General features: G+C 43.3%; 1 protein-coding gene across 2 annotated transcripts in view; it reads left to right on the forward strand.

Annotated features, from left to right (window-relative positions):
• The window catches only part of LOC132381492 (anoctamin-7-like), a 196531-nt gene that overhangs the window by 94035 nt on the left and 76605 nt on the right, over positions 1-25891 (forward strand). Inside the window, exons 8-13 of one of the 2 annotated variants that reach the window (XM_059950934.1) lie at positions 3139-3249; positions 7836-8001; positions 8812-8902; positions 13168-13264; positions 21261-21404; positions 25560-25697. In XM_059950934.1, the coding sequence (XP_059806917.1) occupies positions 3139-3249; positions 7836-8001; positions 8812-8902; positions 13168-13264; positions 21261-21404; positions 25560-25697 (747 nt within the window). The remainder of the gene's footprint in view (positions 1-3138; positions 3250-7835; positions 8002-8811; positions 8903-13167; positions 13265-21260; positions 21405-25559; positions 25698-25891) is intronic. The other variant, XM_059950943.1, reaches the window with a different exon arrangement.

Consider the following 25891-nt stretch of genomic DNA (forward strand, 5'->3'; position numbering starts at 1 on the left):
TAGAATCGACGTCACATCCCAAAGCCTAGAATCGACGTCACGTCCCAAAGCCTAGAATCGACATCACGTCCCAAAGCCTAGAATCGACATCACGTCCCAAAGTCTAGAACCGACATCACGTCCCAAAGTCTAGAATCGACGTCACATCCCAAAGCCTAGAACCGACATCACGTCCCAAAGCCCAGAATCGACATCACGTCCCAAAGCCCAGAATCGACATCACGCCCCAAAGCGTAGAATCGACATCTTGCCCCACAGCCTAGAATCGACATCTTGCCCCAAAGCCTAGATTCGACATCTTGCCCCAAAGCCTAGAATCGACATCTTGCCCCAAAGCCCAGGATCGACATCACGTACCAAAGCCCAGAATCAACATCACGTCCCAAAGCCTAGAATCGACATCACGTCCCAAATCCTAGAATTGACATCTTGCCCCAAAGCCCAGAATCGAGGTCACGTCCCAAAGCCTAGAATCAACATCACATCCCAAAGCCTAGAATTGTCATCAGGCCCCAAAGCCCAGATTCGACATCGCGCCCCAAAGCCCAGAATCAACATCACGTCCCAAAGCCTAGCATCGACATCACGTCCCAAAGTCTAGAAGTGACATCACGTCCCAAAGCCCAGAATCGACATCACGTCCCAAAGTCTAGAAGTGACATCACGTCCCAAAGTCTAGAATCGACGTCATGTCCCAAAGCCTAGAATCGACATCACGTCCGAAAGACTAGAATCGACATCTTGCCCCATAGCCTAGAATCGACATCTCGCCCCAAAGCCCAGAATCGACATCTTGCCCCAAAGACCAGAATCGAGGCCACGTCCCAAAGCCCAGAATCAACATCATGTCCCAAAGCCCAGAATCGCCATCACGTCCCAAAGCCTAGAATCGTCATCAAGCCCCAAAGCCTAGAACCAACATCTTGCCCCAAAGCCTAGAATCGACATCACGTCCCAAAGCCTAGAATCGTCATCAAGCCCCAAAGCCTAGAATCGACATCTTGCCCCAAAGCCTAGAATCGACATCACATCCCAAAGCCTAGAATCGACATCTTGCCCCAAAGCCTAGAATCGACATCACATCCCAAAGCCTAGAATCGACATCTTGCCCCAAAACCTAGAATCGACATCATGTCCCAATGCCTAGAATCGACGTCATGTCCCAAAGCCTAGAATCGACATCATGTCCCAATGCCTAGAATCGACGTCATGTCCCAAAGCCTAGAATCGACATCTTGCCCCAAAGCCTAGAATCGACATCACTTCCGAAAGCCTAGAATCGACGTCACATCCCAAAGCCTAGAATTGACATCTTGCCCCAAAGCCTAGAATCGACGTCACATCCCAAAGCCTAGAATCGACATCTTGCCCCATACCCTAGAATCGACATCACGTCCCAATGCCTAGAACCAACATCTTGCCCCAAAGCCTAGAATCGACATCTTGCCCCAAAGCCTAGAATCGACATCACGTCCCAAAGCCTAGAATCGTCATCAAGCCCCAAAGCCTAGAATCGACATCTTGCCCCAAAGCCTAGAATCAACGTCACATCCCAAAGCCTGGAATCGACATCATGTCCCAATGCCTAGAATCGACATCACGTCCCAAAGCCTAGAATCGACATCTTGCCCCAAAGCCTAGAATCGACATCACGTCCCAAAGCCTAGAATCGTCATCAAGCCCCAAAGCCTAGAATCGACATCTTGCCCCAAAGCCTAGAATCGACATCACATCCCAAAGCCTAGAATCGACATCTTGCCCCAAAGCCTAGAATCGACGTCACATCCCAAAGCCTAGAATCGACATCTTGCCCCATACCCTAGAATCGACATCATGTCCCAATGCCTAGAATCGACATCTTGCCCCAAAGCCTAGAATCGACATCATGTCCCAATGCCTAGAATCGACATCACGTCCCAAAGCCTAGAATCGACATCATGTCCCAATGCCTAGAATCGACATCACGTCCCAAAGTCTAGAATTGACATCTTGCCCCAAAGCCTAGAATCGACGTCACATCCCAAAGCCTAGAATCGACATCTTGCCCCAAAGCCTAGAATCGACGTCACATCCCAAAGCCTAGAATCGACGTCACATCCCAAAGCCTAGAACCGACGTCACGTCCCAAAGCCCAGAATCAACATCATGTCGCAAAGTCTAGAATCGACATCACGTCCCAAAGCCTAGAATCGACATCACGTCCCAAAGCCTAGAATCGACATCACGTCCCAAAGCCTAGAATCGACATCACGTCCCAAAGCCTAGAATCGACATCTTGCCCCAAAGCCTAGAATCGACGTCACGTCCCAAAGCCTAGAATTGACATCTTGCCCCAAAGCCTAGAATCGACATCACGTCCCAAAGCCTAGAATTGACATCTTGCCCCAAAGCCTAGAATCGACGTCACGTCCCAAAGCCTAGAATTGACATCTTGCCCCAAAGCCTAGAATCGACATCTTGCCCCAAAGCCTAGAATCGACGTCACGTCCCAAAGCCCAGAATCAACTTCACGCCCCAAAGCCTAGAATCGACATCACATCCCAAAGCCCAGAATCGACATCTTGCCCCAAAGCCTAGAATCGGTGCCCTGACTGAACAGGGGCTGTATACTGAATGACCTTTGCACCCCCGTCTACCTGTGTCACCATCTTCAATGAACTGTGTATTTATACATCTAAGTACCTGTGTTCCATTACGGTTTATAAGTTGTTTTGTAATACTTCACACTTAGTGATACTAAAATCCATTTGCCACTCCTTGACCCACTTCCCCTGTCATCTGTAATAATCTTCTTCACTTTCAACACCACCTCCTAATTTCATGTCATCTGCATGCTTACTGATCAAACCTTGTGCATTCACATCCATATCATTTATATAAGGAGATAAAGATTCCTGACCCTGAACACTGCAGTATACCTCTAGTCACTGGCCTCATTTCTGAGAAACAACCTTAATGTGAATATCAAACTTACAATATGAATCTAAATATTAAATGTTACTTAAATTTGACATTTTATATGTCTGATTCTTAATAACTGTGGCAATGAACCTTCCCTCAATTTAACATTTAGTTGTCCTTTGTAGGTTGTGATGTCTTTATAGATTCTGATGTTTGCCTCACTTTTCTCTTTGACAGGTTTATCAGATATTAGAAAAGACTGTTTATGGAGTTCAGCGGAAGTCCCAGGTTGGTATTGAAAACCTCCTAAGTGAACAAGTGTTTTCAGCTGCATTCCCCCTTCATGATGTAAGTACTAAACTTTGTTCACATACCAAAACTCACAACCTCAGTAAAGTTTTCTGATGCAAGTTAGCTGAGTTAAAACTGGGAATGTGATGCACCATCAATAACTCCTGGAGACGGCAGGCGAACGATAAGCTGCAAGAGACCACGATTAGCAGCAAGAGACCACCACACAACATCCTGGAGACTGAGGGAGGAGCAGTGCCTCCAATCACCTTTATACAGGGGTCTGTGGGAGGAGCCACAGGAGCAGTCAGTGGGGGGGGGGGGGGGGGCGTGTCCAGACAGATATAGGTAGTTCACCACAGAATGCAGAAGTCAAAACAAGGACTACAACAGTACTGCAACGCTGAGTACAAAGATCAAAATAATTCCAATGAAGTTAAGTGAGAGGTCTTGCATTTTGAGACTACGCTGAGTCTAAGTATAGAAGAAGAAAGAAAGTTGTAAGTATCGAGGCAAGAAGATGCAATTAAAAATGTCAGTGCAGGTTAGTACAGAAATAAAAAGAGATTCATTTCAGGTGGAAAGAGTTAAACATGGAAAAATTGCGCTTAGACTTGAATAGAATAATTCTTAGACCGCCCTCAAGTACTACAATGTCAGGTGATACCAGAGCAGGCTGGGTGGCTCACAGTGAGACAGTTATAGCTGCTGGAAGGTTTTAGTGGTCAGCTGGACAAAAGAAAGTGGTCAATTGTATGGAGTCTGGAAGGAAATGTGATCGTGGGTGCGGTGAACTACATACACCTGTCTGGACACGCCCCTCTGCTGACTGCTCCTGTGGCTCCTCCCACAGACCCCTGTATAAAGGCGATTGGAGGCACTGCTCCTCCCTCAGTCTCCAGGATGTTGTGGTCACGTTTGCAGTTAATAATAGCCTATCTTTTGCCTCCCGTCTCCGAGAGTTATTGATGGTGCATCAGTGGGGAGGGCAGATGCCCAATAATTTGGAAACTGGAGTACAGAAGAGCTGTGGGACTGTGGGTGCACATTGACTGCTCAAGGGTGCAAGTGATTTAATTATCCTCGCACTACAGTCACATCATTACCTTTGCCAATTTAATCCATTTGTCTGGATTGTGTAGGCCAATTGCACACCAGTTTGTTCTACTAACCTATACCAGCTTGTACTGACCTGTTGCAACATGTATTGGCCTTGGTGTCTTGTACTGACTTCTACTTACCCTTACCATCTGTGCCAACTTGTTTTGGGCTGTATAGCCGTAATTTATAATCCTCAGTGCTGTACTGGCCCGCGCAGGCCCGAATCCGGCTGCTCTGATTTAATATTCACTAGGACAGCAGCTACAGGAGGCAGCTAGAAATGTGCAGGAGACATTGGTCAGAGCTTGAGGTTTAAGAGCCGAGAGAGCACACTGGGTCTTCATAGCTGTGGAGTTGCGTTCCATTCACAACACACAGAATGACGACATTAAAAAGGTACAGAGATGATTTAGAAGGGTGCTTTCCGGTTCGGGTTATCCCATTTTAAAAAGAGAACATGTTGGAAATGCTTAGCAGGTCAGGCAGCATCTCTGAAGGCATGAAACAGGGTCATTTTTTTGTCACTGATCCTTCAGACCCAACCAGTTAGCTGAGTTTCTGCTTGGCAAAGGGAATCCATCTGCAGTGATGAGTTGGGGAAGGGAGGAGAGTGAACGAGGACAGGAGAAAGAAAAATAGAAAGAATAAAATCATCAGAATAATGGGGGGGGGAAGGAGAGAGGGTTAAAAAGACAGAGGGTGTGCATTGAAAGTGAGAGGGGGTAGGTTCAAAGTGGATGTGAGGGGTAAGTTTTTAATCAGAGAGTGGTAGATGCCTGGTTTGGTGATGAGGCAAATACATTAGAGGCTTTTCTGAGATGTTTAGATAGGCAAATGAATATTAGGAAAATGGAGGGATGTGGACAATGTGTAGGTAGGCAGGATTAGTTTTGTTATTTACTTTTTAGCTGGTTCTGCACAGCATTGTTGGACAAAGGTCCTCTTCCTGTGCTGTACTCCTCTATGTCTCTGTCTATGCTGGAGAAACCAAGGAATGACCGAGAGCAAAAAAGGAGAAGTGACTGGATTTGGGTATGGCTTCTGGAAGGTTAACATTTATTCTGGGGTATATTTTACCAGCTGGAGCCTTGCTTGGTGGAAGGGAATTGAATGAAGCAGTCTTGAGATCCTTTGTGTCCCTGCTAATTTTCCACTCTTTGAAGTGAATGGTGAGAAATTGATCATGAGTTGTAGTCTGTGTGGGGGCAGGGCAGAAAGCCTGTCATGAGCAGAATGGCTGGAGACTTCTGTCAAGGCGATGGAAACAAGAACAACTTGATGGAAGAGCTTGGGAAGGATATGGCTGATAAACTCTAATCAGTGCCAGTGCTTGGGAAGATGTTGGAGTTCATTGTTAAGGATAAGGTTTCGGGATACTTGAGGATTCATATGATAAAGTAGGCCAAAGTCAACATGGTTTCCTTAAAGGAAAATTTTGCCTGACAAATCGTTGGAATTCTTTGAGGAAGTAACATTCAGGAGAGTCAGTGTTTTTTGAGAATGCCTTTTACAAGCTGCCACATGTGAGGCTGCTAAACAAGGTAAGAACCCGTAATATTACAGGTAGTACACGAGCATGGATAGAAGGTTGGCTGACTGGCACGAGGCAAAGAGTGGGAATAAGGGGGACTTTTTCGGTTTGGCTGTCGGTGACTAGTGGTGTTCCACAGGGGTTTTGTGCTAGGACTTACACAATTGATGGCTTTATTGCCAAATTTGCATACAATACAAATATAGGTGGAAGGACAGGTAGTGTTGAGGAAACAAGAACTCTGCAGCGAGACTTGGACAGATTGGGAGAATGGACAAAAATACTGCAGATGCAATATAGTATAAGGAAGTCTATAGTTGTATGCATTGGTAGAAAGAATAAAGGCAAAGACTGTTTTCTAAATGGGGAGAAAATTCAGAAATCAGAGGTTCAAAGGGACTTAGGAGTCCTCATCAAGTCAAGTCAAGTCAAGTCAAGTCACTTCTATTGTCATTTCGACCATAACTGCTGGTACAGTGCATAGTAAAAATGAGACAATGTTTTTCAGGACCATGGTGTTACATGACACAGTACAAAAACTAGACTGAACTACGTAAAAAAAACAACACAGAGAAAGCTACACTAGACTACAGACCTACACTGGACTGCATAAAGTGCACAAAGACAGTGCAGGCATTACAATAAATAATGAACAGGACAGTAGGGCAAGGTGTCAGTCCAGGCTTCGGGTATTGAGGAGTCTGATAGCTTGGGGGAAGAAACTGTTACAGAGTCTGGTCGTGAGAGCCTGAATGCTTTGGAGCCTTTTCCCAGACGGCAGGAGGGAGAAGAGATTGTATGAGGGGTGCATGGGGTCCTTCATAATGCTGTTTCCTTTGCGGATGCAGCGTGTAGTGTAAATGTCCGTGATGGCAGGAAGAGAGACCCCGATGATCTTCTTAGCTGACCTCACTATCCGCTGCAGGGTCTTGCGATCCGAGATGGTGCAATTTCCGAACCAGGCAGTGATGCAGCTACTCAGGATGCTCTCAATACAACCCCTGTAGAATGTGATGAGGATGGGGGGGTGGGAGATTGACTTTCCTCAGCCTTCACAGAAAGTAGAGATGCTGCTGGGCTTTCTTTGCTATGGGACCCACCATGAGACCCACCAAGGTCGTGTCATCGGTGAACTTGATGATGTGGTTCGAGCTGTGTGTTGCAGCACAGTTGTGGGTCAGCAGAGTGAACAGCAGTGGACTGAGCACACAGCCCTGGGGAGCCCCCGTGCTCAGTTTGATGGTGTTGGAGATGCTGCTCCCGATTCGGACTGACTGCGATCTCCCAGCTGAGATCCAGTTGCAGAAGGAGGTGTTCAGGCCCAGTAGGCTTAGCTTTCCAATCAGTTTCTGAGGGATGATTGTGTTGAATGCTGAACTCAAGTCTATGAACAGCATCTGAACGTATCATGCAGGATATCCTAAAGATTAACTTGCAAGTTGAGTTGTTGGTAAGGAAGGCAAATGTTCTGAAGTCATTTTGAATTAATTTTGAAAGGACTAGAATCACTAGACTACAAAAACAAGGACATAATGCTGAGGTTTAATAAGGCATTGGTCGGAGTATTGTAAGCAATTTTGAGCCCCTTGTCTAAGAAAAGGTGTGCTGGCATGGGAGAGAGTCTATAGGAGGTTCCTGAGAATGGTCCCAGAAATGAAAGGGTTACCTTATGAGGGTCTGAAAGCTCTGGGCCTGTATTTGTTGGAGGGTGAGGAGGGATCTCATTGAAACCTATCGAATATTAAAAGGCCTAGGTAGAGTGGATGTTGAGAGTTGGGGAGTCTTAGGCAGTTGTGGAGGCCACATCATTGGGTATATTTAAAGCAGAGGTTGATAAGTAAAGGTGTCAAAGGTTATGTGGAGAAGGCAGGAGAGTGAGGTTGAGAGGAATAATGTCAACCACAGAGGGATAATGGTGGAGCAGACTTGATGGGTCAAATGGCCTAATTCTGCTTCTATATCGTATAGTCCACAGGTATCACACTAAGACTTGTGACTGGCTTTTCCACAGGGTCCATATGAATCCCCAACGAAGGACCTATGTCCTGAGAACCTCAGCAACCGCCAGATACTGTACAAATACTGGGCTTGTTGGAGCAAGTGGTGCAAATACCAGCTGCTGGACCACATCCGCAAATACTTCGGAGAGAAGATTGCCTTTTACTTTGCATGGATTGGTAGGAATCTCTCGGGATATCTTGGCTTGCCCTCTCTCAATCATCTCAACTGGAAGAAAGGAGACATGATCTGGACCCCATCACTAATTCCTCTCAGCAGCTCACACCCTCAAATATCCAGCCAATTTAGTTTATTCCCATCCCATCTGCCTCCCAGCTTTTTCTCTGCAACAAACGTCACCGTTATTTACACTAATCCAGGTCCCTTTAGCTGCCTTAACTAAGCAGCTTCTGGGTAGGTTGAATATATTTCCTCTTGTGGCTGTCAAACCATAGGTGTTTCACTTGTTAGAGCTGAGCTAGTTCATTCTAATTATGGAGCTACAGTTGGTGTTAAGGGGGAGCTTTTGAACTAATGTTATGACGGTCCTGAGTTTTCCATTATACCCGTCTTACCGAATGAACCCTCCTGTTGGTCCTGAAGGACCCTACGTATACATCCAGTCTGTCCCGTTACGGTGTATTTATTCATTTATTGAGATACAGAGTGGAGTAGGCCCTTCGGCCCTTCTAGCCGTGCCACCCAGCAACCCCCTGGTTTAATCGTAATCATAGGACAATTTGCAATCACCAATCAACCTACCAACCGGTCTGTCTTTGGACTGTGGGTGGAGACAGGAGCACCTAGAGGAAACCCACATGGTCACGGGGCGGACGTACAAACTCCTTACAGGCTTCCCAGTTATTTGTTGGGCCTATCCTATTTGATCTGAATGTCCATTATCTTTCTCCACTTTGCCTCAAAGACTCAAATATTTTTCTCCCATTTGCTCTCTTGGTACTGACGTGTTAACCTGTTTTCCTCTCCAGGGTTTTACACAGGGTGGCTGTTGCCGGCAGCAGTTGTTGGAACCCTTGTTCTCCTTGCTGGGTTCTTCATGTTGATAGACGACATTCCCTCGTAAGTACTCTACTAAATCAGTAAAGTGAGGAATCAAACATCCTGGGGTCTAAATCAAAGAACATTTAAATGCAGCCACAGGACCTGCATGGGTTATGGACACCCTGTGTTTGGGAGACTGGTGGGATGGATGTGGTTTTGGTTTTGATTTCTGGTTGCTGGGGGCTGCAGGCATCTTCTGCTGGATGGGAATGGGGCAGTTCTATGGTCCTTCTCTTCCTCAGGAGCTGCAACAGTCAGGGATAATTATGGTGGTACAGCCTGATTACTGTTACATTGGAAAGAGGTACAGTCTAAACATGCTCACAATGACTATACATTGTTTATAGACACACAATATAATTATAATAGCATTATAGTTAAATGAGAATGGTTTGAATATGTATACTACATGGCCACACAGTCTATACATGCCTTATAGATTGCATATAGACACAGTAAGCCATACACACACTGTATAGTAATGCAGATTAAACAGAGGCGTAGTGTGTTCTTGTTAGGCATTCCTTATGATCTAGAATGATTTGCTTCCACTCTATCTCTGTGGGGTTTGAAGTAACTGGTAAAGTTAATGTGGGACCTGCAGCCTCTGCTGCAGGTAGGTTAGGCTTTGGTAAATAAGATGGTGGGTGGGAAATTTCTCTTCACTGCCGTTGCTGGGTCCCTGTGTGCTCTCATTGTTGAGATTCTATCATGTGATCTGATTCTCCACTTTGATCAGTTGTGGGTCAAGTTTTGGTGAAAATGTAATAATAGATGAATAAGCTTTCCTCGGGCTTCCAGCCGTGTACAGGTATCAATTTTAACTGCCATTTTGATGAGAAATTCCGCCATCTTTAAACCTTTGAAATGTTGTTTAAAATTGATATCTGTACCCAGCTGGAAGCCCGCTAAGAATGTAACCATCAGATACGGCGGGAAAGCACGAGATCCTTTTTTAAAATGTAACAGTAGGTTTTGAGATCATTCTTAAAGCATTTCCACTGTCCTCTAGGCAACTGTAATTCCATTATATACTGCAGAATCTGAATTTGTATATCACAGTGAATTTGTGGTAGGGGCAGCATAAATATTATTTGCTTTGTGTCACTGTGGTCACATGAAGTCAAATTTATCACGTACATAAGTACTGTGAGGTACTACACAATTAAAACATATGCAATAGCATCACAGGCAAGTAGAACACAACATATAAATTATACATAAAATTATAACATACAGTGGAAAAAAGAAACTTCAAAAGCCTTTCTTTTAATCCTTAATGCAAACAAAAGAGAAAGCCACCATCAAAGACAAGTCACTGGTCTATTACTATTTAAGGTTAAGGAGGGTTATGGACTGGGTGCAGGTCAATGGGACTAGTGGAATAAAGTTTCGGCACAGACTAGAAGGGCTGAATGGCCTGTTTTCTGTACTATAGTGTTCTATGGTTCTAAATATGTTCGGCATAATCAGGGGATGGTTAGACTATTCAGTTCTGTAGCCTGAGAGGGTCAAGTTGTAGAGATTGTTATTTATTTTGTAACCTCTCTGCAGTTCAAAGAGCGTTACAGTAGACAGTGCCCACAGTTGGAATGGCATCATAATGAACAGAACTCCAATCTTGTGTCTGGAAGTACAACTTGTAAACAATAGTTCAAAGGCAGGGCCAACCCATGAAGGTGTGTGGTCTGACAAAAGGGATAAAATGACTGTTGTTAAGTAACAACATTGAGTGATTGCCCATGAATTCCTGTGTGACCCAGGAGCATACAGTTTCCTTTCATATTTCATACAACATGGAAAAAGGCCATTTAGCCTATTGAATCTCAGAACAACACTCTCACTCTTTCTTCACTTCTAAGTAATCTATTCCCTTCAACTCCTGCCAGCTTCTTCCAGTCACCTACACACCAGGGGCAACTTACAGCTGGTAATTAGGCTACTGACCGACACATCGTCGGCATATGAGAGGAAACTGAAGCACCAATAACAAGCTAATTTATCAACTTACCACTCGGAAGAAGCCCACACAGATACTGGAACAATGTGCAATTCTCCTGTGAGTCTGGTTCAGCAGCTTGAACACTGTGAATCTAGACTAGCAAAAAAAGAAACGTGTTCCAGGACACTGTACGTAGGCAAACAACAGTGCAGAGGTGGCACAAGGACACAGCCTTTGAAACCCGGGGACTCTGGACAGGCATATGGCAGGAGTATATTTTATACCTGGGATAATCTCTTGTAGTCTGGGAACACAGGATCTGTGCATATACAGTCCTACAACACTGAATCTGTATCACAGGGAGCAGAAGCTTTATACCTGTAACTCTATGAACCACATCATTGCCTTTAAATCTGGATGATATTTCCCATTCATGTGACATTGTATGCAAAACTTAAATGGTTCTGAACGAGTATAAATGCTCTCAGGTTCCAGAGGTGATCTTTTCATTTATGCCTTTAAATGGCATCTAACCAAGTTACCTTCTCAACTTGTCAGCCTCAAGTGCTGTTATAAAGTAAACTTTCATACTTCAAAACCGGTTGGTGTCATTACAGTGCAAGCTTCCCCATTGGAAGTGATTGTGGCTGGAATGGGTTTCTGCTCATCCAGCCACAGTTAATCAGTGCAAGCTTTCCAAGACTGAACCAGCTGAAGGTTCTAGAATGGTTTTGGAGGACCAGAAAATCACAAATGTCACTCCACTGTTTCAGAAAAGATAGGAATTATAGGCCAGTTAGCCTGATTTCAGTAGTTGGGAAGATGTTGGAGTCCATTATTAAGGATGAGGTTTTACGATACTTGGAGTACATGATAATTAGGACAAAATTAGCATGGTTTCCGGAAGGGACAAATCTGTTGGAATGCTTTGAGGAAATAACAGGCAGAAGAGACTAAGTAGAGTCAGTGGATATTGTTCACTTGGATTTTCAGAAGGTCTTTGACAAGGTGCCGTACACGAGGCTGTTAAACAAGATAAGAAGCCGTGGTATTACTGAAAAAAAAACTAGCTTAGACAGAAGATTGACTGACTGGCCAGAAGCAAAGAATGAGAATAAAGGGGGCCTTTTCTGGTTAGCTGCTGGTAACTAATGGGTCAGTGTTGGGACCGCTTCTTTTCATGTTATACATGTCAATGATGTGGATAACGGAATTGATGGCTTTGTAGCCAAATTTGTGGACAATATGAAGATAGGTAAAGGTAGTGTTGAGCAAGCAGGAAGTCTTAGACATAGGAGAAAGGGAAAAGAAGTGTCAGATGGAACACAGTGTCGCGAAGAGAGTGCTCAGGCACTTTGGTAGAAGGAATAAAGCAGTAGACTATTTTCAGAAATCAGAGGTGCAAAAGGACTTGGGAGACCTTGTTCAGGATTCCCTAAAGGTTAACTTGCAGGTTGAGTCAGTGGTGAGGAAGGCAAATGCAATGTTAGCATTCTGTTTGAGAGGACCAGAATATAAAAGCAAGGATGTGATGCTGAGGCTTTATAAAGCACTGGTCAGAGCAGATTTGGAATACTGTGAGCAGTTTTTGACCCCTTATCAAAGAAAGGATGTGCTGGTATTGAAGAGGGTCCAGAGGAAGTTGGTGAGAATATTCTCGGTCTGAAAGGGTAAACATAAGAGAAGTGTTTGATAGCTCTGGGGCAGTACTCACCAGAATTTAGAAGGCGATCTCATTGAAGCCTATTGAATACGAATGGCCCAGATAGAGTGGAATAGAAAGATGTTTCCTTTAGAGCAAAGATGAGGAGCATTTTCTTTAGCTGGAAGGTGATGAATATATGCCACATATGGCTATGGAGGCTAAATCATGGGGTATATTTAAAGCAGACTTTGATGGGTTCTTAACTAGTGAGGATGTCAAAGGTCATTGAGAGAAGGCAGAAAATGGGGTTGAAAGGGATGGTAAATCAGCTGTGATTGAATGGCTGGGCAGACGATGGGGTGAATGGCCTAATTCTGCTCTCATATCTTGTGGTCTTAAGATGTAGGATCTTTTTGCATTTAGTAAAACAATTAAGTTGTACTCTCCACAAAACCTGCCTCCAACTTCTTATCCATGAGAAACCTCAGATGAAGTAGAGCAGGCAGAAAAGTTGACTCCAAAATCCAGTAGGCTCTTCAAAGCATATTGCTGCAAAAGATTTAGACAACTTCTACAGTTGGTCAAATGTCAGTAGCCGTTTTGGTAGACCTTAAGGTAATGTTTTGTTTCCGGATACGTGGCACTTGATTTGGACTTTATTTTGAGGTTCTGCTTCATCTCTGTGTTCACACCTAGAAAAGAAATCTGTGAAGAAGGATCCAACTATACCATGTGTCCACTCTGTAAGTTCTGCACATCCTGGAAGCTCTCCAGCATCTGCACGACCTTTAAGGTAATCCCAGCTCTTCATTCTAAAGCTTATTTAAGTCACCCAAACACCTATACATTCCCTGCTGTAGGATGGTGACACAGAAAACGTCTTGGGCAGTAACTGTGAGAGTGACTAATGCAAGAGCAAAGACTACACACAGAGTTAATTATACAGACATCACTATTCCATTACTAGTATGGCATTCAATACAGATATATTTAAAAGAAACCAGACACGTGGAAGATAAAGAAAGCTTAATAAAATAGAAAATGGATAAAATCCTTGGAAAGCATGATCCAGAACCTCAGATGTCTTAGTTAGCTGTGGTCAGTGTCAATGAAATCCTGAGGCAACCTGAAAGGATATTGGAGAGAGAACTGGACGTGGTGTAGTTTGACTGTAATCTTAGACAGAATAAGCTGGAGCTCTTTTCTGCTAAGTACTGCATGCTGACTAAATCAAAGAACCGAGACCTCAACAGTTTTTACCCTAGACAGATCAACATGGCAAAGCTTTAGGAAGGTTAGGAAGGTGAACTTGTGGCTTGCTTGAAGGGGTGTTGAAGGAAAATTTTTTCCTCTTTTGGGACAATAGGAGCTGGACAAATGGGGGAAAAATACTAAATTAGGAAGAGCTCCATCTGAAATAATCGGGATCTGCATTCTGTAAGAAAACAGGGTGAGCACAGGTGTAATCGTTCTGAAACAAGTGAAGAGAAGAGGTGAATGACAGACAAAAGGAAATCCAAAAGAAGTGACAAAACTGAACCAAGAATCAGAACTGGGGAATCAAGTAAAACATTAGAGTAGAGTATTCAAGATTCCAAATTATTTAATGTCATTTCTTGTACACAAATGTAGGGAGAATTGAATAATTGTTACTCCAGACCAATGCAGCACAAAATAAAGCACACAGGGGAAAGGACACAGTAATAATAAAAACACACACAATAAATATAAATATTTTGATTGTATGTCCACAAAGTGATGCCTGATGTGACTGATGGGAATCAATAAAGTAGTGGTGGAGGTGTTGATCAGTCTTGCTGCTTGGGAAAAGTAACTCTGTATGTATGTCCTTGATGACCTGTAGGCTGGTGCCAGTGATGCATTGGGTAGTTTTGTCTACCTGTCACATGTCCTTCCTTTCTGCCATAGTGCCAATTCCGTACCAACTAGTTCTTTATCCAAATTGTATGTGAGGAATGAAAGACAAATTCAACAGAAAGCGAAGCAGACTTCACTGCAAGATCGGGCATAAATACCAGACTCTGTGATCTGCAGGAAGGGTTCGGAAAACAGTGCAGTGAAGGAAATCATATGAACAGTGAATGGATATAATGAAAGGAAAGCTAACGGCTCAGAGATTATAAATCAAATTAAGAAATTAGAAAGAACTGAAGACTACTGGGATTCATGTAACTGTAAATAGGTTGAATGGTGGCTGTTCCTATGACATTCTGTCTAAAGCGCGTTGGACACTACAGCAGTTTGAGAAAAGCAGACAAGCTCATGGAGGAAAGGTAAAGAATGCTTGAAGTGTGATCAGAAGGCTTTACTTCCACAGTGTGTTTCAGCTGCAACAAGGGAGCAAACCAGATTAGAGTTAAGTGGCAGGTAATGATCTAGATTGAGTTTGCAATGGCCAGTTAACCTATCAACCCATGTTTCTGGTGGGAGGAAAGGGGACCACCAAAAATGACAAAGTTTAGAAAGGGATAAGAATTTAACATTCAGTAACATGGAGACAAAATAGAAAATGGCGACAAATACAGGATGGAGGTGTTCTATTTAAATGCAACACTTCACCCGCAAATCTGCTGGGGTCATCTATTGCGTTCAGTGCTCCTGATGCAGCCTCCTCTATACTGGTGAAACCCACGGTAAATTGGAGGACCGCTTCATTGAACATCTCCATTCCATTCGCCAAAAGCAGAGTTTCCAGGTGGCCAAACATTTTAATTCTAATTCCCAATCTTGTTCCAACATTTCGGTCCATGGCCTTCTCTTGTGCAAAACTGAGGTCACCCTCAGTGTGGAGCAGCAACACCTCATATCCTATCTAGGTAGCTTCCAACCTGACTGGATGAATACAGATTTCTCCAGGTTAAAAAAAAGTCCTTCTCCCTCCCCTCTTGTTCCCACTCTGGCCACTTACCTCTTCTCACCTGCCTATCACCTCCACCCGTGTCCACCCTCCTTCCCCTTTTCCTATAGCCCACTCTCCTCTCCCATCAGATTCCTTCCTCTCCAGCACTTTACCTCTCCCAACCACTTGGCTTCACCAGTCACCTTCGATCTACCCTCCTTCCCCTCCTGCTACCTTTTTATTCTGGTGTCTTTTCCCTTCCCTGGAGAAGGCTCTCGGCCTGAAACGTCAACTGTTCACTCATTTCCATAGATGCTGCCTGACTGGTTGAGTTCCTCCAGCATTTTGTGTGCACTGCTTTGGATTTTCAGCATCTACAGAATTTTTCTTGTTTGTGAAATACTGTATAGTAGATGATCTTGCAGCACAGTTAGAAATTGGCAGGTATAATGCTGTGGGCATCAGAGTCGTGGCTGAAAGGGGATCACAGTTTGGAGCTCAACATCCAAGGATACACGTTGCATCAAAAAGACAGGCAGGTGGGCAGAGGGGTCGGGGTGGTTCTGTTGCTAATAAATCAAATCCTTAGAAAGAGATGACATAGGATCGGAAGGTCCAGAGTCATTGTGGTTAGAGTTAAGAAACTACAAGGATAAAAACACAGTAGCCAAGATATGATGTACAAATTACAAAGAGAGACAGAAAACAAATGTAAAAAGGGCAATGTTATGATGGTCATGAAGATTTCAATATGCAAGACAAATGGGAAAATCAGGTTGGTGCTGTATCTCAAGAGAAGGAATCTGTAGAATGCCCCCAAGGTGGCTTTTTAAAACGGCTTGAGGTTAAGCCCTCTAGGGAAAAGGCAATTCTGGGTTGGGTATTGTGTAATGAGCCAGATTTGATTAGGGATCTCAAGGTAAAGAAACCGTGAGGAGGCAGTGATCCTGATGATAGAGTTCACCCTGCAGTTTGAGAAGGAGAAGCTGAAGTCAGATGTATCGGTATTACAGTGGGGTAAAGGGAACCACAGGGGCATGAGAGAGGAGTTGGCCAAAGTTGATTGGAATGAGACACTAGCGGGAATGACAGCGGAGCAGCAATGGCTAGAGTTTCTGGGGATAATTTGGAATGTGCAGGATCGTTTCATCCCAAAAAAAAGCATTGTAAAGAGAGGGTGACACAATCGTGGCCGACAAGGGAAGTCATCAAAACAAAAGAGAGAGTATACCATATAGCAATAATTAGTGGGAAGCTTTTAAAACCAGCAGGAAGCAACTTAAAAAGCCATAAGGAGAGAAAAGATGGAATACAAAGGTAACCAAGCCAATAATATCAAAGAAGGTACCAAAGGTCTTTTTTCACATATATAAATGGGGAAAAAGAGGTGAGAGTGGAGATCGGACTGTTGGAAAATGACACTGGAGAGGTCATAATGGGGAAAAAGAAATGGGAGATAAGCTCAATTTTGCACCAGTCATCACAGTGGAACTCACCTGCAGCATGCCAGAAGTTAACATAATGGGGTGGTTGCTGTTACTAAGGAGAAGGTGCTTGGAAAGCTGAAAGGTGAGTAGATAAGCCACCTGGACCAGTTAGACTATACCCCTGCATTCTGAAAGAGGTAGTTTAAGAGATTGTGAAAACATTAGTAATGGTCTTTCGAGAATCACTAGATTATGGAATGGTTCTGGAAGACTGGAAAGTTGTAGCTGTTGCTTCACTCTAAGGAGGTGGGGAAGCAATAAGACAGGAAATTATAGGCCAATTCACCCAACTTCAATGCTTGGCAAGGTGTTAGTGTCAGAATCAGGTGTAATATCACTGACATATATCATGAAATTTGTTGTTTTGCAGCAGTATGTTGCAATAAATAATAAAAACTGTAAATTACCTTAAAGATATATGTATCTATATATGTATGTGTGTATATGTATGTATGCCACTCTCCCAGTCCAGGTGTCACAGCTCCAAGTGCTGCTATTACTCTGGCTTTAACTTTCCACATACTTTCTAAGTACTCTTTAAAGCTCTGTCATTCTCCACTACCCTATCGGGTGTTTCCCATTTGGACTTGGGAGTGTTCAATCCATACTCAGTGCAGATGTTCCTGTACACAATTCCTGCAACTTGTTTGTGCCGTTCAGTGTGTGCTGTCCCGGCCTGCATCTTGCACCCTGCTACCATGTGCTGGATGGTTTCAGCAGATTCTTTACACAGTCTGCATCTCGGGTCTTGTCAGGTGTGATTCTATCGCTCTTGTGCTCACTGCCTGTTCTGTGTGATCATGAGCAGAGCCTCTGTGCTGTCCCTCACTCCTGCCATTACCAGCCATTGGAAGGACTTCCTTATGTCATCCAGCTCTAATATCTGACAATATCCTGCCAGCTGAGCTGTGCCTAGCCTCATGCCATCTATAAATATGCTGATGCCGGATCTTTTGTTGGCAGAATTTCGGATGGTGATGAGAAGGTGTACAGGAGCGACATAAATCAGCTAGTTGAGTGGTGTCAAGACCAAAGAATTGACATTGGACTTCTGAAAGAGTAAGGGTAGTGTCCATTACTAAAAAGGGGTTTTCATTGTACTCGGAGGCATATGAAAAAACACAGGCCAAACTCAGCATGGTTTCCTTAAAGGAAAATTTTGTCTGACAAATTGATTGGAAATTTTTGAGGAAATAGCAAACAAGATAGATAAAGGAGAGTCAGTGGATGTTGTTTACTTGGATTTTCATTTTTGACAAGGTGCTGCACATGAGGCTGCTAAGCAAGATAAGAGCCTATGGGATTAGAGGAAAGATGCTAACATGGATAGAAAATGTCTGTCTGGCAGAGAAAGGAGTGGGATTAAAGGAGGCCTTTTCTGGTTGGTTGGCTGCCAGTACCTAGAGGTGTTCCACATGGTTTGAAATTGGGGCCATTTCTTTTCATGTTAAATGTCAATGATCTGGAAGAGTGAAACTGATGGATTTGTGGCCAAGTTTGTGGATGACGCTAAGATAGGTGGTAGGGGTAGGTAGGTAGTGTTGAGGAAGCAGTGCGTCTGCAGAAGGACTTAGACAGATGAGGAGAATGGGCAAAGGAGTGGCAGATGGAATACAGTGTTGGGAAGTGTTTGGTTTTGCACTTTAGTTGAGGGAAGAAAGACATAGACTATTTTTGAAATGGGGAGCGAATTCAGTGCCTAAGGACTTGGGAATCCTAGTGCATGTTCCCTGAAGGTTAGCTTGCAGATTGAGCTGGTTATTAGGAAGGCAAATGCAATATTAGCAAGGATTACAAGAAGACAAGAATATAAAAGCAAGGGGGTAATGCTGAGGCGCTGGTCAGAACCCATCTGCGATATTGTGAACAGCTTATCTAACAAAAGACGTGCTGGCATTGGAGAGAGTCCAGAGGATGTCCAGAAGAATGATCCCAGGATTGAAAGAGTTAACATGTCAGAAGTGTTTGATAACTCTGGGTCTGTACTCACTGCAGTTCAGAAGAATGAGGGATGATCTCATTGAATCCTGTTAAATATTAAAAAGCCTAGATAGAGTGGACACAAATCAAATGTTTCAAGTAGTGGGAGTGCCTAAGACCAGAGGGCACAGCCTCAGAACACAAGGAATTCCAAGAATGGAGATGAAAAATATCTTAAGCCAGGGGTGGTGAATTTGTGGAATTCATTGCCATGGGCAGCGCTGGAAGGTAAGTCATTGGGTATATGTAGCGAAGAGGCTGATAGGTTCTTGATTAGTAAAGTTTTGGGGAGAAGGTAGGAGAATGGGCTTGATAAGGGTAATAAATGAGACTCAATGGACCAAATAGCCTAATTCTGCTCCCATGTCATATGGTCTTATGGCCACCCAGGCAATTATTCCAAATATTATAATTCAACGATTACATTTAACTAAAACATTCAGCTGATTGTAATCATTATAAGCTTAAGTTTAATATAATATTTGAAAAGGAGAAATGCTAAATTTAATTGAGGTAGGGCTGACTTAACCAGAATAAGGCAGGAGCGAGCAATCTATATGAAGTGAATTAGTTCATGAGCAAAACACCAGGCAGTCAGTGTGTCAAAGAAAAGATGAATAACCTCTTAACAGGCAAAATCCACTGGTCAGGAAAGAAATAGAACTTCTGGACAAATTAAAAGCTAAAGAACAGAATAACAGTTTAAAAGAATCTTTCCGAACTCCTGCTAATTGTGAGAGATACAATGATCAACATGTTGACTGAATTGTGTCACAAAAGAGATTGAAACAAAGGTGCATAAAAGGATGGTTTTTTTTAACTTTGTGCAGCTGGTAGAGCTGTTACCTCAACTTTGGACATCCCGGTTTGATCCTGTCTCCAAGGGCTGTCTGCCTAGATTTGTATGTTCTCCCTGTGTTAATTGACCACTGATAATTGTAGGTGAGTGGTTTCTCACTTAACGCCCTTTACAATGGTGAAATGGAAATGATTTGGTCCTGGAGACCTGTCAATCCTTAATTTCTTCATCTTTGTTATTTTGCTCATGTTTGTATTGGCAAATTGCTTTCCCTAATTGACAGAGTGTGTGTTACTGACACTAGGTGACACTTGCGAGTAACCAGGAATTGGTGTGCAGAGTATACAGCAAAATTCTCATTCACCTGCTGTCACTAGCAAAGATTGGGCTACTCTGAGTGTTTCCACCTTGTGTAGATTCACATGAAGCAAGACCCGGTGTTAATTGAAACACAGGAACAGGAGAAGGCCTTTCAGTCCTCTAGTTCCTTCCACCATTCCTTCAGATAATGGCCGATCTGCACATTAACTCTAATTTATCCAACTTTGTTTTGTATTTCTTAAATGCAAAATTTCGTAATTTCCTAAAAAAAATATTATTCTCGCATTAAAATTTTTGGTATGCCTCCAGTGCCAAATAGGGCTTTCAACTTCTTTTACCCTATGTATGAAGAAATGCAATTGTGAATAACCTCAACTAAATATCAAAAATTGAAAAGTAGCTGCAGAGACAAAAATTCTGAAAAAAATGCTGCAGACGCTCAGCAGGTTAGGCAGCATCTGTGAAAAGAGAAATAGAGTTAATGTTTCATGTTCTATGAGCAGCCCTGGCAACATCCTATCAGAGATAGTCCCTTTCTCCCAGCCAACCTTCTGCAACTTAAAACTCTCTTTCCCCTTTCTGATAAAAGGTTTTTGAGCTGGAAAGGTAACTCCATTTCTCCTCCCACACAAGCTGCCTGAATTGCTGCCTGTGTTTCACTCAACTCTAATATTAACTCTATGCCACACAAAATAGTGTTATCCCATGTTCTGCCTCAAATCCTTCAGTGACATTAATCTACACTGCACTGACATTAATCAATCATAAATCACCCCCCCCAACTGTCTACACTGCAGTGATACTAATCAATCATAAATCACCCCCCCAACTGTCTACACTGCAGTGATACTAATCAATCATAAATCACCCCCCCAACTGTCTACACTGCACTGACATTAATCAATCATAAATCACCCCCCCAACTGTCTACACTGCAGTGATACTAATCAATCATAAATCACCCCCCCAACTGTCTACACTGCAGTGATACTAATCAATCATAAATCACCCCCCCAACTGTCTACACTGCACTGACATTAATCAATCATAAATCACCCCCACAACTGTGTACACTTCAAGGTAAACATGAGGAAATCTGCAGATGCTGGAAATTCAAGCAACACACACAAAATGCTGGTGTTACGCAGCAGGTCAGGCAGCACCTGTAGGGAGAAGTGCTGGGGTCTCGGACTGAAACGTCAACAGCGCTTCTCCCTATAGATGCTGCCTGACCTCCTGCATTCTGTCAGCACTTCGTGCGTGTTGCTTACACTTCAAGGTATGAGTTTTTGTTTCTACAGATCTGTGTTGTTGACCACTGATGTGTCTTCCATTTCTCCAGCTGGGTCAACTCTTTGACAACGGGGGCACAGTATTCTTCAGTATCTTCATGTCACTATGGGCAGTAATGTTCCTCGAGTACTGGAAGAGGAAAAGTGCAGTTCTGGCCTATAAATGGGAATGTTTCGACTTCGAGGAAACTGAGGTAAAATGGCAAGATTCAAACCATTAAAACAGATCAAAGTTTATCCAGTGATTGCTGCTCCTAATATGACAGCCAAACCCCATCTCTAAGTCAGAAGGTTCCAAATTTGCTCCACAGACTTGCTCCAGGGACAACCCAATGCAGTGCTGAAGGAATGCTGCAATACTTGAGTTAGTTTCCTTCAGATCACTCTGAAGATGAGGTGAACACAAAGGATCCAAATAGATTACTCCAAGAAGGTTCAAGGATTTCTCCACAAAGCAGGTTTTCTCTTCAGTGTCATAGAAACACAGAGAATGTAAAGGAGAACACCATTAGATTCATCGCATCCGTTCTGGCTGAAAAAGGGCTTTCCAGCACTGGGTCAGTGGCCCCATAGGACACCGCTTTCCAAACACTCTTTAAATCTATTGTGGTCATCATTTTAAGCAGTGGGCTCCAGACACTAACCATTCACAGGGTGGAAAAACCCCTTCATCATTTCCCCTCCAGTCCTTCGACCAATTACTTTAAATCTTTGCCTCTGATTTTGACATTTCAGATGCAGAGAAATAGCCCTTCTCATTTAGTTTATCTTGGTCCCTCATAACTTTGTACAACTTGATTAAATTTCTCCTCAATCCCTTCTGTTCAAGCAAAAACAAACCTAGCTTATGTAATCTTCACTCATAGATACAATCCAGTCCTGGCTATGTTCTGGTAAATTTCTTCTCCACCCCATTCAATACATCACATTGTTTCTTTGTTGTGGTGGCCGGGTCTGAAGCTGTGCTCTGGTCAGCACCATGTATAATTCTAGCTAAATCTCTGCTCTTTTATGGCGTATGCTGTGGTTTGATAAGTGCCTTTTTAACTATCTAATTGATCCATCCTTTCATCCTTTAAGAGCACACACCATATAAATGCAGAGGTTTGTGCATACGATATCCTTCCATTTTGCCTTGTTGCTCCTCCTCGGTCTGATTTCTTTACATATCAACATTAAATTCCATTTGTCACCCTTTTTTGCCAAACAACCTGTTAGGGAAATTAATATGCTAAGGAAATTCGATTAATGTTGATCACAAGTAAATTAGACACGGACTTCGAAGTAAAGAGATCTTTATTCACAATATCATGGGGAGTGGAACCTCTAACAGCAGGTTTTAAACTCCAAATAATACAGTGAGCACCACTCCTTTTATACATTACAATTCAATTGCAAAAACAAAGGCTGTTCGATTAACCTTGTGAATTGGAAAAGATAAGCAAAGTTCACACGCAGTTCTCTTGAGATAAACTGTACCTATAGCAACAGCCAAAAATTAAAAATTCAGTCCAGTGTACAACTTTGTATTAACAAATGGTTTGTCTCTTACCCTTGAGTCTAATTCTTTCAAGATAAGCATCTGCAAGTATTTATTCTGAGTCGTCTCTGCTGAAAGCCAAGGCTATATCTATAACAAGCTAAGCTGCAAACTGGTTTCCATACTCAAAGCCAATATTAAACCTTTATCTATCAAAATCTTTAACTCTACACAACCAGACCATCTATACTGACATACTGAAAGTGAAGTTCAGAGTTTTCCTCATAGTCAACCACAAGGACAGTTCTAGTATCGGCTGCATTATGCTTCTTTATTCAGGTCGTTAATCATTAATATATTCAACAAAATAAAGGACCAAGTACTGAGCCCTCTGCAATTCTAGGGTAAAAACCTTCAAGTCACTAGCGTACCATCAACCGTTATCCTTCACTTCCTGCTGCTAAACCAGAGTTAGATCCGATTTGAAACCCCTCCACATAGGACTTGTCTAAGTCTTTGATGAATTCCACATCGACTATACCAACCAGATGGTCCTTTATCAACCCTTCATGTAACTATCTCACTCACAGCCTTCCCTTAACAAATCCATACCTTCCTAAATAAAAGTTTATGCTGCCTGTCTGAAATGATTCTATTTAATTAGCTCCTTCAATATCTCATGATCTCACTCAGAGGCTTGCACATGTATTTGAAGATGACTGTACCTACCAGACTCCATCTGCGCTTTCAGACTGAGGTGTGCATAAAGCATTTAGATTGCAGTAACTTACAGATGGACTGTGGTTTCCATAACAGTTTTATTCGACCAGTCAAGGTTGTTAGCCCTGAGCTGAAACCCCCAAACCTGGAGGATTGATGGACCACTCCAAGTCTAGCATGGGGGACCCTACCAAGAGCCAAAGCTCAAAGCCCTGACTCAGCAGCTTAGCTCTCTGGGTCAATGAAGCACGCAGGCCTCCGAACTGTGACAAGGCTGTGGTCCTCTTGGAGGGAAAGACTAACTGGCCCGCAGTTATTTGGTTCATCCTTTCCTTCCTTTTTAAGCAATGGCAGTAGATCAAGTCCCTACAATTTCTTTGCCTTTTCGTTTTAACAGCTTGGGATATGATTCACGTCCTTGGGGAACTGTTAACTTTTAAAGATGATAAATTCCTTAATATATCTTTTTTCACTGCCTTACTCTATGCAAGATCTCACACACTTACCACCTACATCATAATCTTATCCACACAACAAGCAATCTGCTGGAGGAACTCAGTGGGGATGAGTGGAGAGATTGTTTAAGTTTTGGATCAAACCCTGCATCAGGATAAGAGTGGAGAGGCAAGATGGCCTGCATAAAGAGGTCAATCAGCGTGGTAAACAAGGGTTCCGGTGGACTGAAGAGGGGTGTAAGATGACAGGCAGGTTGTACCTGGCAGGGGAAGAGAGCTGAGCTGGAGCTGGAAGACTGAACCAGGTAGATTGAGGCAAAGAGAGAGAGGGAAAAGAACAAATGCAGCAAGGTTGGTTGGGGAAGGGAGTGTGAAGATTGGGGATGAGCAGGGACACTAAGCGCTCCCCGAGCTGGATTCAGATCTGTGAAGGAAGTGTGAATGGGAAATATCAGAGGAGAAAGGAGAGATGAATGGCTGTTGGAATCAAAAGGAGGTGGGGGAACAGGAAAACCTGTGTGTGAAGTGGGCCGATGGAACCAGGAGGGGGAATGGCACAAAACTGAGTGGAGGGGGAGGGGGACATAAATGTGAGGATCAGAGGATTAGAAGAAGAAGTAGGGGGGGAGGAGAGGGGGAAAGAAAGTAAAAGCTGGAGGAAATTCACCTGAAATGGGGAAAACTCACTGTTCTTGCTGTTGGGTTGTAGACTACCCAAGCAGAGGACAAGGTGTTGCTCTTCCAGGTTGAGAGTAGAAAAGGCCAAGAATGGGTGGGTCATTGCAGGAATGGGAAGGGGAGCTCAGGGCGGCCACTGCTGACTGAGTGTAGGTGTCACACACATCTTCTCCAGCCTCATTGGTTGTATTTGGTGTTGCCTCTACATCAGCAAGACCCAGCACAGACCTGTTCATGCTGTCTCTCTCTTTCTTGTATACTGACATTGGAGAGGATTCAGAGAAGATTCACGAGAATGATCCCAGGAAGGAAAGGGATACCGTATGAGGAACGTCTGGCAGCTCTTGGGCTGTATTCCCTGGAGTTAAGGAGAATGAGGGGGGATCTCTTAGAAATATTCCGAATGTTAAAAGCCCTGAAGAGGTTAGATATGTTATTTCCCATGGTAGGGGATTCTAGGACAAGAGGGCACGACTTCAGGATTGAAGGACATCCATTTAGAACTGAGATGTGGAGAAATTACTTCAGTCAGAGGGTGGTGAATCTGTGGAATTTGTTGCCACGAGCGGCTGTAGAGGCCAAGTCATTGGGTGTATTTAAGGCAGAGGTAGATAGGTTCTTGATTAGCCAGGGCATCAAAGGGTATGAGGTAAAGGCAGGGGAGTGGGGATGACTGGAGAATTAGATCAGCCCATGATTGAATGGCGGAGCAGACTCAATGGGCCAAATGGCCTACTTCTGCTCCTATACCAAATTTTCCTTTTAATTTCAAACCCATATTTTCAATACTCTACCTGCCTATTTTCAGCATTCCTCTCTGGATTTAAACAGATTTTTCCATCCAAGGGGCTCCAGATTTGGCAGCACTGCCTCATTTTGTTTTGCAATATTTACATTGCTTTTTCTGGGATCTTGCTTTTGGGAGTTGGGCACTCTTGTCTCTTAGGGATCAGTTATTTATTTCATGTCACATTGATGTCACCTTCAATCAGACTGTTTAATTTTTTTCCTTTCAGGAACGCCCGAGGCCTGAGTTTACAGTCTTGGCTCCCATGACTGTAAAGAATCCAATAACAGGGAAAGAGGAACCCTACTTTCCAAAGGGAAACCAGCTCAGACGTATCTTCACAAGCTCTATGTTGATTCTGCTCCTGGTAAGAATTATGTTTTGTAACTCCAAAACATAAAACTGATCAAAACAAAAACAAGGAGGCAAGAATGAATGTGCCCACATTGTTCTTTTAGTGAGGTGGGCAAATATGATGAATATCATTCACAAAATTTTACATATAACCCATAATGAATTATGTAAATGAGAAAGAATGCTTACCCAAACAATATATTTGCA

Source organism: Hypanus sabinus, chromosome 2 (assembly GCF_030144855.1).
Source record: "Hypanus sabinus isolate sHypSab1 chromosome 2, sHypSab1.hap1, whole genome shotgun sequence".
In the NCBI taxonomy this organism is placed as follows: Eukaryota; Metazoa; Chordata; class Chondrichthyes; order Myliobatiformes; family Dasyatidae; genus Hypanus; species Hypanus sabinus.